The sequence below is a fragment of the Aquila chrysaetos genome, chromosome 2, assembly GCF_900496995.4.
Source record: "Aquila chrysaetos chrysaetos chromosome 2, bAquChr1.4, whole genome shotgun sequence".
In the NCBI taxonomy this organism is placed as follows: Eukaryota; Metazoa; Chordata; class Aves; order Accipitriformes; family Accipitridae; genus Aquila; species Aquila chrysaetos.
The window spans coordinates 3,576,829-3,591,753 of NC_044005.1; the positions used below are offsets into that span (position 1 = coordinate 3,576,829).

The window sequence follows — 14,925 nt, forward strand, 5'->3', positions numbered from 1 at the left end:
GCACTGCATCACAACGGTGCTGGGCTGTTCCACTTCTTGACACCTTGTGATTTCTATCATTTTATCTTTCTTCCCCACCTGGTCCTTGGCACCATCTCTCATCCTGGATGGGTCTCCAGGCAGGAGCTGGTGTTGGGGATGCAGCGGCTTGTCCCCCCGGGGAGATGCTGCTCTGTATCCAGCCTAGGTAATTCCTCCCTCCAGCCGGATGCCATCCCTCCTTCCTTACGTCCCGGCTCCTCGGCATCCGAGACCATCCCTCAGCCCCCCCAAACTCCCCGACGGGGACAGTGAAGGGATGTGAAGTGCATGGCGGTGACCCGCACCAGCGGGGACAAGATGGGAACCGAAGCCAGGGGCTGTGGCGGCACAGAGATGCTCTGGGAAGCTCTGCCCTTCTCTCATAAAAGTCCTTTATTAGAACAGCAAACATGACACTTCTCTTCAGTACAGCGGCTGTATGCAGCTATCATCGCGGTACAGGGGGACGACGTCTTACAATCACTGGGAGTCTAATAAGCACCATGAACATCCTAAAGAACGGGGGATAACGGCTGAGAGAGGAGCCCCGGGTGAGCCGGCCACGGGGGCTCGTCAAGAATTCACCAAAGAGCTGCTCGGCGTTGTCCCGCAACACGGCTCTCCTGCAGCTGAGAGAAACTCCTCGGTGTAAGTCAACAAGATAGCACCCATCCAATAAATTAGGTAAACTTAATACTAGAGCAACAAGGGAGCGAATGGGACCGTCCTAGAGGAGGGCACGCTGGAAGGGAATGGTCTATTTACACTGGTCTTTCTGCTGGACCGGTACTCCCGTTGCATCCCACCCGACCCCGGGTCGATGAGCTGCAGCTCTCCGGGCAGGCTGGGCATGCTGGCACGACACCGCTGCCTCCCCCAGCTCCGCCAGCCACGCCGGGAGAAGGCGAGGGACCGAAAAGCGAAGCGTGGGGACATGCGCATGCAGGCGCCCTCGGCACGGGAACGGGGGCTGGCACCGGGCACGGCGCCCACGACCTCCCGCTCCTCTCCTGCCTCTGAATTACCAGAAAGTCAGGGTAGGGAGCGGAGGCTGACGGGAACTGCTGCCGGCAGCAGGTGCAGGCAGGGCAGCGGGCGCGTATTCCTGAGTGCGTGGCAGGGCTGTGGCCAGCTCTCCTTCCTCCCCATCCCCATCCCCATCCCCACCCTCATCCCCATCTCCATCTCCATCATCTCCATCTCCATCCCCATCTCCATCCCCATCCCCATCTCCATCTCCATCCCCATCTCCATCTCCATCCCCATCTCCATCTCCATCCCCATCTCCATCTCCATCCCCATCTCCATCTCCATCCCCGGGCTCCCCGTCAGACCCTCACTGCAGAATGAATTCTCCGGTGAACGGAAGGACACTATCAGTTAGTATTTAAGGCTAGGCTTTATACGGCAACTATAAAAAAATAAACGCTAATCTCCAAAGAGCCGGGCGAGGGCTCTCCGGTGTATGGCTGTGGCGCGCGTGCCGGCGCCGGGCTGTGGGGAGCCGGGGGAGAGCACCGGGAGCCCGGAGCACCCGGGGACAGGGCAGCCGCCCCTCTGCCCCACCGCTGCACCCCACAGAAACGCCTCAGGGGGACAAGGGACAGGGCTGGGTGTTTTGGTAAGGACACGGAGACTGACTGGTAATCCAGGACCCACCGCTACACATGACCGAGGGCACTCTGCAAGAAAGGCCACGGGGGAAAGAAATATCCTGCAAAGGAATGGGGCTGGCGTGGGCGACAGCTTTCCCGTGGCGGGGATCCCTCCTCGGTCCCTCCGGCCACCCCCCCGGCGCAGCGTGGGAGGGGAAAGCACTCTGCCAAACGAGACAAAACTGTCCCCTCCCCGAAACCCCAACTCAAATCAATAAAACCAAACCTAAAAGCGGACACAGAGGAACATCTCAGGCTACCTAGGTACTTCATCAGCCAAAAAGAGCTAAACAGCGAAGCGCGCACACACACAGGACAGTGCGGGAGGGTGGAGACCAGAGACGGCCAAAAGCCAGGTTCTTCCTTCCCGCTTTGCCTCCCCGTCTCCGGCCGGCGGCCGAGCAGGGACCCGGCGGCTCGGCAGCCGGCCTCGTCCCGCAGGAGGGAACGGGCTGGCTCCTCTCGTCTCGAGAAGAGGCAGCCGGCTCCGGGAGCATCCTCAAGGCATGGCCGAGCGCGAAGCGTAGAATTCGGGGACCGGCAGACCGGTGTGCAGCGTCACCTGCAATGAGAGATACGGGGCTCACCTGCATCCCTCCGTGCCTGGCGGGACGGCCCACGGCACGGCAGCCGGCGTGTTGTCCCCAGGGAGGGCAGGAGCAGCACCCGGGGAGAGGCAGGATGCGGCCAGAGATGTTGCCCGTCGCTCCTCCTGCCCCACTGCACCGGGGGCTGGGGGTGGGTGGGAAAGGCCATCGCCAGGACCACGGTGGTGGCTCCATCTTGCTGCTTCACCACTTGTTTGCACTGCCAGGATCCCCTACGCAGCTCCAGCGTGAAGTACCAGGGGTACCAAGCCCCAAACATTCCCAGCCGGCTGCAGACAAATCCAACAGCCAGCTGTCGGAGAGGGGGGACGTGGCAGCAGTTGGGTTTTTCTGCAGATGGGATGGACAAAAAGGGTATGGAGGGGCCTGAAGGACACTGAAGCTGCTCAGTACAGAAGGAGACCCCCGAGAAGCCCCCGAGCCGAGCACGGGCTGTACAGCGGAGGGGACGCGGCCGATTGCCGGTGGGAGGTAAGGACCTTTGCGGCGGGGAAGCCGAGCAGCAGCAGGATGGTGGGGCAGGGCCATGCTACGGCGTGGGGGGATGCTCAAGTGAAACCTATAACGGTCCCTTCCAACCCAAACCATTCTGTGATTCTATGAAAATGGGAGCTAGGTCTCGGCCCGGCATCATCCGGGCACGGGGAGTGACGCAGCAGAGGCTGCAACATAGGGACAAAGGGAAAGCGCAAGAAATACCAGGGACCTGATGCTCACTGCGTCCAGGAAAACCCTGGTCCATAAGGAATACGGGCAGGCTCCGCCTGTACAGACTGAGCGGGCAAGGGGCCAGGTCCTGCAAATACCCACAGAGGCACCGAGGAGCTGTGCAGGGACAATTCAGTTCCCTCCACAAATGCTTTAATTTGGCAGGAAAGCACAATTCCTTCTTTTATTGGAACAGCAGCATTTTCTCCTTCAGATACAGATTTATAAAAAACTTTGTCTAAAGTACAATTATTTCCCTCCTAATTAGAGTCATTTTTAATTACTCATACACGTTTGAAGAAGGATAATGAATGGCTTGGGTTTATTAGCAGCCTTTTATCAGCATCCCATGGGACTTCTCTGTTGTCAGGGGATTTAAGCTCTGCCTTGCCCAGAGAACTGTCAGAAAGCAGAGGGGCTCTAGAAACGCGCTTGTCTTTCAGGGCTGTGTAGAAGATTGTGGTAGGAATTAAACCCGTCACAAAGCAGGTCGTTTTTTACCACACCAAATTAATACAGCAACCTCTGAAAACAGGGCAGACAAGATGCGCTTCTTTAATGTTTCCTAATTAAACACCGGGACACTCTGGCAGGGATGCTCCTGGGGTTTGCGGTGGTACCGACCAACCTCTGCTCCTGGTCTGCTAGGAGTCTTTCCAGTCTTTCCAGCTCCAGTGTTGCTGGAAAACTGTCACTGCGTTGGTACCGGAGCACAGCACACCCTGGATCCCAACGGACAACATAGCAGAGCACGCCCTAACACACGGATCCCTAATTTCCAGAGGCCACGCGGTGCCTCTGCCTTTGCACAGAGGTGATGCCTTTGAGATCCACTGCAGAAGACCGTGCCAAAATACTGGACACCCTGAGGTCATCTGTTATGTGCAACGTGTCCTAGGATGTGCCCGGGCACTTGTGCAGTGCTGGAGGTGCAAGCGGTGGTAGAGTGGATGTGCCAAAGCCAGGCTTGGTGAACACGGGGGACTTGTTGGGGGAGAGGATAGCAGGGATGACATTAGTGAGAAGAAAAATGAAAAGATGAAAATACCGGCTAGGCCCAGGGAGTCACCGCTTGGTGATGTTCAGGAGAACTGAGAGCTTGGGAGAGAGGGAGAGAAGAAGGGTTTGAAACTCCCCAGGGGAAAACAGGCTTTAAAAGGTGCCCTTCTCCCTGGTAATGCTCCTGTCTGGGTCCTGGGAGAGCTGTAAGAGCTGGTGAGGGTCTTGTGGGGTAGTATGACGAAACGGAGTTGTCAAACCCCATCGACCAGGGAGGGCTGGAGAACGCTGGTGCTTCAGCAGCCTTGATGGAGAAACCTGGAGCGGGGAGACGGATGCAGCAGCTGCATCTGCAGGAAGGTCTGTCCTGATTTTAGAGACTTGCGTGTGGTTTAGGGTGTAAGTTTAGCTCTTTCCAAGCCACCCCTGTTGCAGGACAGTCCTCCCCACTCCACAAAGTCCCCGTGCTGCTGAGCATCGACACACTGCAGTGACAGCAGCATTAGAGGGAGCCTGCCAGCAAGCTCAGCCGCAGGGTATGCCGCTGCGGTGCTCCAGAGAGCACGGTCAAAGCACGTACCTGCACGTTCCTGTTGAGGCTGACCGCGGGGAAGAAGAGGCCCTCCAGGTTCTCGAAGGCGACAGGCCCTTGCTGGTCCTCATTGATGGAGAACGTCAAGGTCCTCCTGGTCAAATCCAGCAGCACTCCCACCGTGGCGCCTTTCGTTATCCCACCCTCGGTTCTGCGGGGGCGAGAAGAAGATCAGAGCATCTCTGTGGCTTAATGTCCCTTGTGCTCCCGGCTCAGGGTTCAGGGCATGGACCTCATGGATGACGCCGAACTTCGCAGCTCACCCAGGAGCCAGGCCATGACCTGCACCCATCCCAGCCACGCTCACAAGCCCCTGGGCACCTCCTTCTCAAGCCTCCCACAGAGGTGCCCTCCGCTTGCCGTGACGTCCCCGAGGCCAAAGCTACCTACGTGAGCAGCCGCAGCAACAACACAACCACGGGGGGGAAAGCAAGTGGACCTGGGGAGCAAAGCTGCAGACCCATCAGGGAACCTGCTGACCCATCAGGGAACGGTCTTTGAGGCTGCAGGAAGGTGACGCCAGGCTCTCCCCCTGCAAGCTTCGAAGCCCCCAGCCCCACGGGGAAAGCGAGCGATAGCCGTGGCACGGGGATAAAGGCAAACACCGTTTTCTTGTTGCACGAGTTGCAAGGCTTTGGGTGTTAACGGGAAGGGAGTGGTGCCGCGCGTGCTCGGGGGAAGAGTCGGCACGGAAAGAGTCGCAGTAGGCAGGGAAGGAATATTGGAGCAGTATTGGAACCAGGGAGGCAGGGACTGTCCTTCGCTTGGGACGAGGGCGCGTCCTCTAACAGAGGCGATTCGGAGCGATGTCACCCTTCCCGTGGGCGCCTGTGGGTGCCGCTGGAAAAGCCACGGGCTCTTACTTGGACTGCGATTGGGCTGCGGTCTCTGGGAGGAAGACCCTGCTCCAGACCACGTACCTGTTGGTGTGCGAATTGTTGTGCATGAACCAGCTCCGGTTATTGTCCACGTACATGGCCCAGGCCTTGTCGTCCTTGCCCAGCATGGCATCCTTCAGGACATCAACGCGTGCCACACCAAAGGCCGGGTCAGGGTGGTTATCGTAACGATCGATTGACAGCTCCCAGTAATGGAGCCCTTTGGAAAAGCCCGTTTTCCCCAGCACAACCCTGTCATCATAGCTGTTGCAGGTGACAGTCAGGTTGTCATTAGAAAAGATGATGTCAGCATGGGCAGAGGCGGGATCGAAAGAAAACCAAGCAACTGGAATACACAAACAACATCAGGTTAGTCCGGCGGGAGCGCAGCCGTCGGCGACCGACCCACGCGGAGCGGGCGCGAGAACAGCGCATGCTGCATGCAGGGCCGACGCGTCGCACGAAGGCACGGCGGGGGGCTCGGGCTGCTGCCCGCCGAGGCGGCAGCAAGAAGCGGGCAGGCAGCCGGACGGCGGCGGTGGGGGGGGGGCTGCCGGCTCACGGAGGGCACCTTCCCTCGCGGAGGGACGCTTTGAGCTCGTGCGGCTGCAGCCTGCCTGAGGTTTTATGGCCGGGACTCGGACGAGTTTTGCTCTCGCTGCTCCCCGGTGCCTGTCTTTCTCCGTCCCCTCCCACCGTCCGTCTGTCTCAGCTCACGAGCCCGCAGGATCCTCGCGATCTCCTAAAGTTTGGCCCTAGCAGAAGGAGACGTGCGATCCCGGCCAGGTCTCCGGGCTCCGGCTAACGTAACTTACTCTTATGACTAAGGGTAATTCATGCAAGCAACAGTTTGCAGGGTCAGGCCCAGCGTGGGAAGGGGACTGAGGATGAGCGGATAAACTCTGTGTGTGTATTTGAGGGCTGGCAGTCCTGGGAACCAAAAGCACATACAAAGGTCTACACTGACAGAGATGCTACGTCACACCGAGAAACCTCCCTGCGGAGCAACCGGCCACACGTAAGACAAGAGCTAGCTCATGGGAAGGCTGGAAAATGCCCCAAAACCTCCACAGCTCGGTACAGCAGCTGGTTTAAATGCACAGGACTTGGTTACTGCGAATCTGACAGATACAGTGTCACGTCCTCGACAAGACAGAGGCACGGGGTTTCACAAGCCACCAGCCCGGTTCCCCAGGTGGTTTTCTCCAGCGGTCACTGAAACATGAACTGATACATCCACAAAACACTCTCACGCCTGCAGGAGTAAATACGGCTTGAAAAATAAAACACTCTGGTGAGATTTATTCATCGATTTATTGGATCGTTTCACAAGACAGCTCACATGCACGCGGGTGCCCCACTTTCGCAACTTGACGGAGGCAATTCCGTACCTGCCACCATTTTTTTAATGTCAACTGTGGTCATTCCCAAGGAAAGGCATGCAGGAGAGAAAACAGCACGTAAAGTTGGGTAAAGAAAGGAACGAGAAACAATTCCTGCTTGCCTGCTTCTCCAGCGAGCGCACGGACCTTTCGGCGTTTTTGCGTAAAGGCGGGGAGAGACGGAGCGAGGATGGGCGCAGGCCGGCCGGCGCGGTGTGCGAGCTTCCCGAGGAGGGAATCCCGCAGGGCTGGGAACGGGGCTCCTTCTCCCGGGGGAATGAACGGGCCTGACCTTGCAGGCAGGCTGAAGGGGACAGGCAAGCAGCTACCACCAGCACTCGCTCCAATTAGCTGCAGAGGGGCTAATCACCTCCTCGGCATTTGGCCCACGTTCGAGTGCCCTTAATGAGCTGGAATATGTATTGCTTTGAGCAGGAGGATCAGTTCTTAATTACAGGGCCGCTTCCAGAGCACTGACTTCAGGTTTCTCTTTAAAATCATATGGAGGAAAAACTTAAAATGCTTTTACATCATGTGGCAATCACCGTTCCTCCTCCAAATTTGCCTACTGCCATGACATCTGACAGTGCCCTGCAAGCAGGGTATGTGCAAGAAATGCTGCTCGGTCGCCAAAGATTAAAAAAAAAAAAAAAAAAAAAAAAAAAAAAGGATTAGCAACATGGAGTAGGTGCCAGTTAATTGTAATAAAGATACTTGCCTAATTGAGAGTAAGGCGTTCCTTGTGTTTCAAAATTGCATCCTATAAAGAGATACTACATTTCACACATCACAGCTAAGAAACAACAACTGCCTGAAAAACACTCATGAGCATTTAACCATTAACTAAGCATCCAGCCAGCCACGGGAGGCCTGATTCATTAAAAGCCAGAGAGCATGGAGAGGGGTCGCAAATACGATCCGCGAGTTTGAGTGCGGACCGTTGGCCGTTTTGGTGAGTCTCACCTCTGGGAAGTGTGGAGTATCTGCTCTTTCACTGCCAGATCCCATCCCAGCCTTTGAGAGCATCAAGTCTGATGGCTAACTGCTCGGGACGCCAAATCATTGGACTTCCCTCCAGAAAAGAGGCAGGAAATTTTAGCCTTGGTGGAATATCTTGGCCGCTTGGTAAGTATTCTCTAGATTGACTCTCGGTTGAGTCACTTAAAAAAACCACTCCTTGGAGGACAGGGACTGACGAAAGAGCAGCCACCGGTGTTTCCAGTGAATAGGGACCACCGAGCCCCCCCCGGGCCGTGTGTGCGATCTGGGCAGGAGCGGAGCAGGAGGGGGGGGTCCCTGGGGGCAGATGCCTGGCCTCAGACCCCCGCTAGCACCCAAAGGGCACCGGGCTGTAGCTTGGACCGCAGCTGCCCGGGCAGGACGCGTCGGGGTGCCCTTCATCCTCCTGCGACTGGGCTGTGCCTGACCGCTGGCTGCAAACATCTCCTGGGAGCCGGGCTGCAGCCGGGGACTGATCCAGGAGCTCGTCCTCGCCAGGAGGAGAGGGCAACATGAAGCCCCACGTTGGCACCGCATGGGAAGGCATTCGTGAAGGGTGCTGCATTTTAGGGAAACCCCTGTCTAGCTCTGTGACTGGTTTTCACCTCTCCTCTGGCAAGGAAGCAGGCTTTTCACCTCGCTGACATGTTGGTGGGAAAGCATCTGGCCGCAGTTGCGCTCCGTGCCATGCTGCTGGCGAGTGCCAAGCAGCACCTCCCGAGGCTGTTTTAATGAATCGCGCCCCGTGCCCCTACTCAAAAAGTGGTTTTCAAGGTCTCTGCGCCTCGCTGCGATACAAGTTCACCCGCGTGTGAAACAGCACGGACACATGGGCACGTTCAGGACCCCGTTTTGCCTCGCCCCACCACCCCAGACCCTGGCTGCAGAGTTCCGTACTGCGCACACAAGTGTTGCTCATGGCCATCGCAGTGGATCTAGGTACACTGGACACAAAGTAAGAAACGTCCGTAACAAAACAGAGTTCAAGCCATTAGCGGACAGCAGTACGATGAGAAAAAAAACATAAAAAGCACAAAGAAAAGAAAGTTGCAGGGCCCCCGGTTATTCTGGCAAGGGTCATGCTGCAGCATTCCTCATTCCGGGTTATGGGATGGAAATCAAACAATCGGGGGCCCCCATTCTTCCTGGGCTTACACCAGAGGAAGCTGTGAATTACTCCATCGGAGCCCATGGAGTGGTGTAAATCCAGAGTGGCGGAAGAATCGGGGCCCAGGATCTTTAGCAACAGAAGATGTGCAAAGACTGGTTAGAAAACAGCTCTGGGAGATGCACTGCGCCTGCGGCTCCTTCGCTGGCTGCCCGATACCGTCACTCATTCTGCCTGTACTGCCTACGTCCCAGCGTAGCCCGCGAGGACAGGGTGCAAGGAGGCAAGCAAAGCGCTTGTGAGTGCTGCCAGACGAGCAAGGTATCACGGGAGTGGTTTCCTCTGCTCTGCGGAAAACGAGACTTTGATACGATCACGTCTGGTTTTGCAAAAGCCGAGCCCGCTGCTCAAAGCTGAGCGGACGAGAACCCACATCTTCGGGGTCTTAAGAAGCCAGACTGCAAGGGGTCTGTGAGCTGGCCTTAGCTAGACCTTGCTTGCATCTAGACTTGCATCTTTCTTAAGAGGGGTCTGGATTTAATTCAGCGAACTAATTTCACAGAACAAATCTCACAGCAGAGGCTGCGTTTTCTGGTTGTATAGGGAAAGCAAACCATCGAGATGTCCCCACGGGTTTCTCCCAGGGAGGGTCTGTTCTTCTGACTGTCCCTAGACACAAGATCAATGCAAACTAGAGATGAGGGATCTGCTCTGCCGGCTGGCTGTGCAAAATGGTTCAGCCACGCCGGCCCTGCCAAGAACAGCACCCACGTAAGGAGTTACTGGGCTGCTTCGTCACCCCACGCCTGAAACTGCCCATGCTGGTACGTACAGATGAAAACACCACGAGAACTATGCCACCGAAACTCCCTCCGCGGCAGGAGCAGGCCACTGACAAACAGAAGGAGTTCCCCCTGCCATCCGCATGTCATGGGAAAAACAAACACAACGGAACAAAACAAACAAATACTTTGGAGATGCCCAGAAGCACAGACCAAGAGGAAATGCCAGAGGCAGTCAGCTCACCGGCTGAATTCAGGGACTGTAAAGAAGAATGCAAGCTCAGCTGGTGGGCCGAAGATCTTAGCTCAAAGTAGGATCTCCCGGGGAAGCTGGGTTGTAGATTAAGGGTGGAGGAGAAAGGACTCATTCTACGAAGCTGCGATCTTTCCAAAGGCACTGGAAAAGGGAGGGTCTGTTCTTCTGACTGTGTGTCTAAACGTAAGATCAATGCAAACTAGAGATCAGAAATCGGGTCTGCTGGACGGTGTCACTCCATCGCCCGAGACCAGACCTCGGACCAGAGCACAGATGCTTCGGCACGCATGGACCCTGCTTTGCTGCAGCGAGTGTGCGTACAGTGCGTGGAGCAGAGATGTCTGGTGCTGGGCCACCCAGCGAGACCCTTCAGGAAAGCCTTGCCTCTGACAGCATCGGCAATAAACATATTTTCATCTTCCAGAATGTTCCCATGTCATCATGACAAATTCAATACGCTTTTCTTTAAAGTGAGTCCTGCACCTCTTCACAGTAATGCACCTAAAAAAATTCACAAGTTACCATGCACACTTCCCATTGTTCTTTAATAAATCTCATACCTTTTTGTGCACAATAATTAGTGGTGTAAAAACTAGTTGGTTGGTAACACTGAAAGGCATTTTGCAGGGCTGTACTAAGCTATATTACCCTAAGTACCACCAAGCACCCACCTTACTCAAAGGTTGTTCGGGATGTTGTGTTCTTGGTATCCCTTTGTACCTGTCAAAACACATCTGAGCCTTACAGTAAGAATTTAACTCATGTGATTCACAGCAAAATGTCAGAGTAGAGGGAACCTCTCAGGTCATTGGTTTCTGTTCCCCGCTACCACAAATGGTCATCTTCTGCAATTTCTCCCCTAGCCTTGTCAAGGGATATGTTAACATGAAAATGTAGGATCTACCATCCTCCACACATTCAAATCGGATAAACTCCTGGACACTGTATCCCCAGCCTTCCTGTCTCAGCTGTAAATATGGATTGAGCTGGAAATCACATTAAAACAGATAAAAGGAAGCATTTCTTTGCACAGTGGATTGTAACTTCTGCAACTTGCTGCTGCGCGAGGCTGTGGAAGCAAAGAGTGTCAGTGGGTTCAGGCACGGGTTAGATAAATTATTGCACAACAGGTCAATAAATGGAGCTCAAGGTTAGGGAGAGACGTGCCCTCTAACATCTACCAAGAGTGAGAGGAACTACTACCTGGGCTGATGGCTCTCCCTAACTAGCATCTTATGTTCCTATAGCTCCTTGCAGCGCATCTCCCCTTGTGTTGTTCACCCCTTTCCAAAAGCTGCCGGTTAAAAAGCCCTGGTTGTTGCTGCAGGTCACTCCACGGCTGGTAAGGAACGTAAAGCTGGGGCCCAGATGAGGAACTGGGCTTGAAAGAAGACAAAAGCTTCTGGTGCTTGACCAGGCTGGGGAAGGGCTCTCAGGCTGTGGTGCCCAAGCCCCTTTGCCACATCCCCAGGGTGGCAGAGGCGGCCGGGAGCGGCTGCTGGTGGTGCTGGCAGAGTCGGCCAAGTTTGGGAACCCGTGGGAGGGGATGGCAGGACACAGGGTGTGACAAGCCAGGTGTTCCTCCCTGATCCTCTGCTCCTACGCTCGTGTCTCACCAAAGATACAAGAAGCCAAAAGCAGGCTTGCCTTGAAAGTCTGCGGCCATGCCTAAAACTGGAGACTCAGAGCAGCTGAGAGAAGGGGGAGCGGAGACACGGCTCTTCCCCCATGCTGGCTCTCAGTGCGTGGCTGCAGGCAGCACGTGCCCAGGAGAGCGTGGCTGAAGGCACGAAGCAGCCCAACGGAAGGGCCAAGGTGTGGGCAGTCAAAAAGACCTGGGGAAGGGTGAGAACGGAGCAGCAGGTTTTGGCAGGAGGGAGGTCGAACCTCTGCACCAGCCAGGAGCGCAGATCTGGGCCTGGGGAGCAGGCAGGGACAGTCTCCTCCAGCACTGCCGAGCATCTCTTCTCCATCTCCACCTGGGGCCAGTTGGTCCTTCATCCCACCATCCAGCTTGTTGGACAGCCCACGGAAAGAAACAACACTGGAGGGACTCAGAAGCCACTTCAGAAATCCTTGTAGAGAAAAGCAGCCCAGCAGCCAGCTCACCTGCAGACTCTAATCCCACTGCAACGGGGAGGTCTCCTCCTCTGTTCCTTACCACCGTGCATTAGGTGCCTGTTCCTGGGAGCAGCCATTTGCATCCCACCATGACCAGTAGACCAGAGCCAAGGGCTTCTGCAAAGCCTCTCAGAAGCTGCTCTTGCCACAGCCATGAATGCACCAAGGAACCACCCGCCCTGGGTAGGGTGAAAATGGGAACGTGCCAGGAGGAAAACAGACCGGGTCCCAAAGAAGTCAGAAGGAGACTGGCCAGAGGCTGGAAAATCTGCTGGATGAGGAAAGACCAAGAGAGCTGGGGCTGCCCAGCCCAGGGAGGAGGAGACCGGGGGGAGACCCGAGGTCTGCCAGGGGTGAGGACAGCCGAGCAGTCCTGCCACCGGCCAAGCTTTTTAAGCTGCCTGTGCCTTGGGACAGGGTCACCTTGCAAACTTTCTTCCAGACTGATTTTCAAGCCTACAGCTGAACTTCGTTCAGGTGCTGAAGAAACAGAGAGGTTAAGGCAGGCTCCACATCGCAGTGCCCTGGAGCCTGCAGTGACGGTCCTGGGAGGCACTGGCTAAGACATGACAGGGCAAGAGGCTGTGAAACAGCCTGACATCAGCTAGGGAGAGGACACAGTTCAAGGTAAGGACCATGGCAGCCCTTGCTGCCATTTGGCTGTCCTGATGATGAGGATCTTCATCCCTGGGAAGCCCCAGAGAGCCCAGCATGTGGAAAGGGCTTCAGACCTTCTCCCAGCCCAGAGCCACCTTGCCCTGCTAGTGGCACCAAGCACCGGCTTTGAAGGGTGAACTGCAATTTCCTCAGCTGGAAAATGTAGTTTCCTTTGGGATGAGCAGGAGAAGATGTGCCACACCATAAGCTGGGAAGGTGCTTTGCAGCTTGCTGTGGGCTCGCACGTGTGCTGACTTCCCGTGGGACATTCCTGTCGGTGCTGGCTGGCTCGCCTTGGCTGTTCGGCTGGGCAGGACCACAGAGGCATGCCTGCAGAGGCCCAGACACAATTTTACCCTCTTCTCATCCTTGTTCTCTTCAGACGCTGAGACCCTGCAAGACATTTCACTCCCCACTAGCCCACAGAAGGCAGAAGAAAGACTCCAGTTAACTTCCACCGGCTGTGGATAAGGATCTTGTGTGCCAGGACTAGCAGCCTCTAAGCAGAACTTCTCAGAACCACTTACAGCAGGACAGCCTTGTTCAGAGAGATGTTCTTTTCATATCGAGCCTAGCTCTTCTTTTGTCCCTTCTTCCCGCACGAACACTTTGGAGCAAGCTGCAGAGCATGGCTGAAAGGAAAAGCTAAGCCTACTTCAGACCAAATAGTACTTACAAGGCCTGATGCTGCTGTAAAGGCCAGAAATAAAAGCCTAACTGGAGAGCCGTGATGTGCAAGGCGGCTCTATTCAACAAATCACTCGGATATCCGGAAGCTGCACAGAGATGTAATTTATTTCACTTTGAGTCCAAAAAGCTCAGACAGCCTCTAAGAGCAGAAAATGCTCGAGGCCCATTTGACTTTTTCTCCTTCTTTCTTTCGTGCTGGAATAACAAATGCAAAAGCCCATTCAGTGAAAAGGCTAAATGCAGCAAACTTTCAGCCAATGCTCAGAAGACTGAAATGTCTGTTTCCTGGCACAGACCAAGGCACCAGCCCCAAGCCTGGCCTGCTGGGACCATGAGCAGCTATCTTCTCCCAGGCTCCTTCATATTTTGGAGCTGCGCAATAGGTCAGCTTGGCTCAACAGTGAAAACACCTGTGAGAAGAAAGCAGAGCTGGAAAGATCATAGGGTCCCCCCTGCAAACTCCTGGCTTGGACAACTTAAAGCCCAGCTGGTTTTGGTTAGGAAACTGTCTCAAATGGGTCTTACAAGACACAAATGTGATGAGAAGCCAAAGCTCTGCTGTCTCCTGCAAAGGCTGGCGAAGCCAGGTAGCGAAGTGGGTGAGAACTGTTGACCTTCAGGCTTTGGGAATGGTCCTGGCCACCCCTGTGTGGGGCTGGATCTGGGTTGTCCCATCCCTGCATCTCCAGAGGAACGCTGCAACTTCCTTGATGATGATGTCCAGCTTTGCAAACACGCACATAGCTCTCAGACAGACGTGCCAAGGCCTTTGTGGCCTGTGATTTGAGTTTTTTGCCTCTTGTATGAGAAAGGTTTATCATAGGTTTGCTCCCCACTCCACCTGTCACACGTGAGTCCTATTCCTTGCCAGCCTGTCCTGCCCACACATTCAAACCTGGCACGTGTCCTTTCCGAACTGGAACAGTTCTCTCCTGCAGATGAGTGCAGGCAAGCAAGTGAAAACACTCTGTATAACCTTGCTCTGCTTCTATCCATAAATCAGTTTTCAGCAGAAAACCCTTTTTTCTCCTTGCTCAAAGCCACAAGAGATGCTCTGTGGCAAGAAGGCTCCCACCTTCCTTCTGCCCCACCAGCAGCCCCACGAGCTGTGTTTGTTCCCTCCTGACCCCAGACTGTGTCTGCTGGCAGCAGCTGGGGCTGCAGGAACACACTGCTGCTCTTGAGCCAGCTGCCAGCCAGGTCTGGTAATGCTGCCGCGAAACAAAATCTTCACGTGGCTTGGGAAAGAGAGATTTTAGTCTGGGATTAAGGAAAAGGGATTCCACTGAGCGTGGAAAACTCCCAAGGAGGGGTTTCTCGCCTGGCAGCAAGGCTACGGGGCGGCAGACGTGCTGGTGGGGGCTGATTCCTTCCTTCACGGCTCCATCGCCCGCTGCTTCTGACTCCCACCTTGTTTCTTGCAGCTAGCCTTACGACTCTCCACCTGCATGTCAGAAGCAAACCAATTT

General features: G+C 55.3%; 1 protein-coding gene across 12 annotated transcripts in view; it reads right to left on the reverse strand.

Moving 5' to 3' along the window:
• Positions 1–1,401: 1,401 nt before the first annotated feature.
• The window catches only part of TRIM9 (tripartite motif containing 9), a 70,323-nt gene continuing 56,799 nt past the window's right edge, over positions 1,402–14,925 (reverse strand). For 2 of the 12 annotated variants that reach the window (XM_030002462.1, XM_030002453.1), the window contains exons 8-13: positions 9,977–10,165; positions 7,562–7,603; positions 6,853–6,876; positions 5,504–5,807; positions 4,572–4,734; positions 1,402–2,238 (exon numbers count right to left, since the gene is read on the reverse strand). In XM_030002462.1, the coding sequence (XP_029858322.1) occupies positions 2,176–2,238; positions 4,572–4,734; positions 5,504–5,807; positions 6,853–6,876; positions 7,562–7,603; positions 9,977–10,165 (785 nt within the window). In that variant the 3' untranslated portion in view covers positions 1,402–2,175. The other 10 variants (XM_030002525.1, XM_030002515.1, XM_030002478.1 and 7 more) reach the window with 9 other exon arrangements.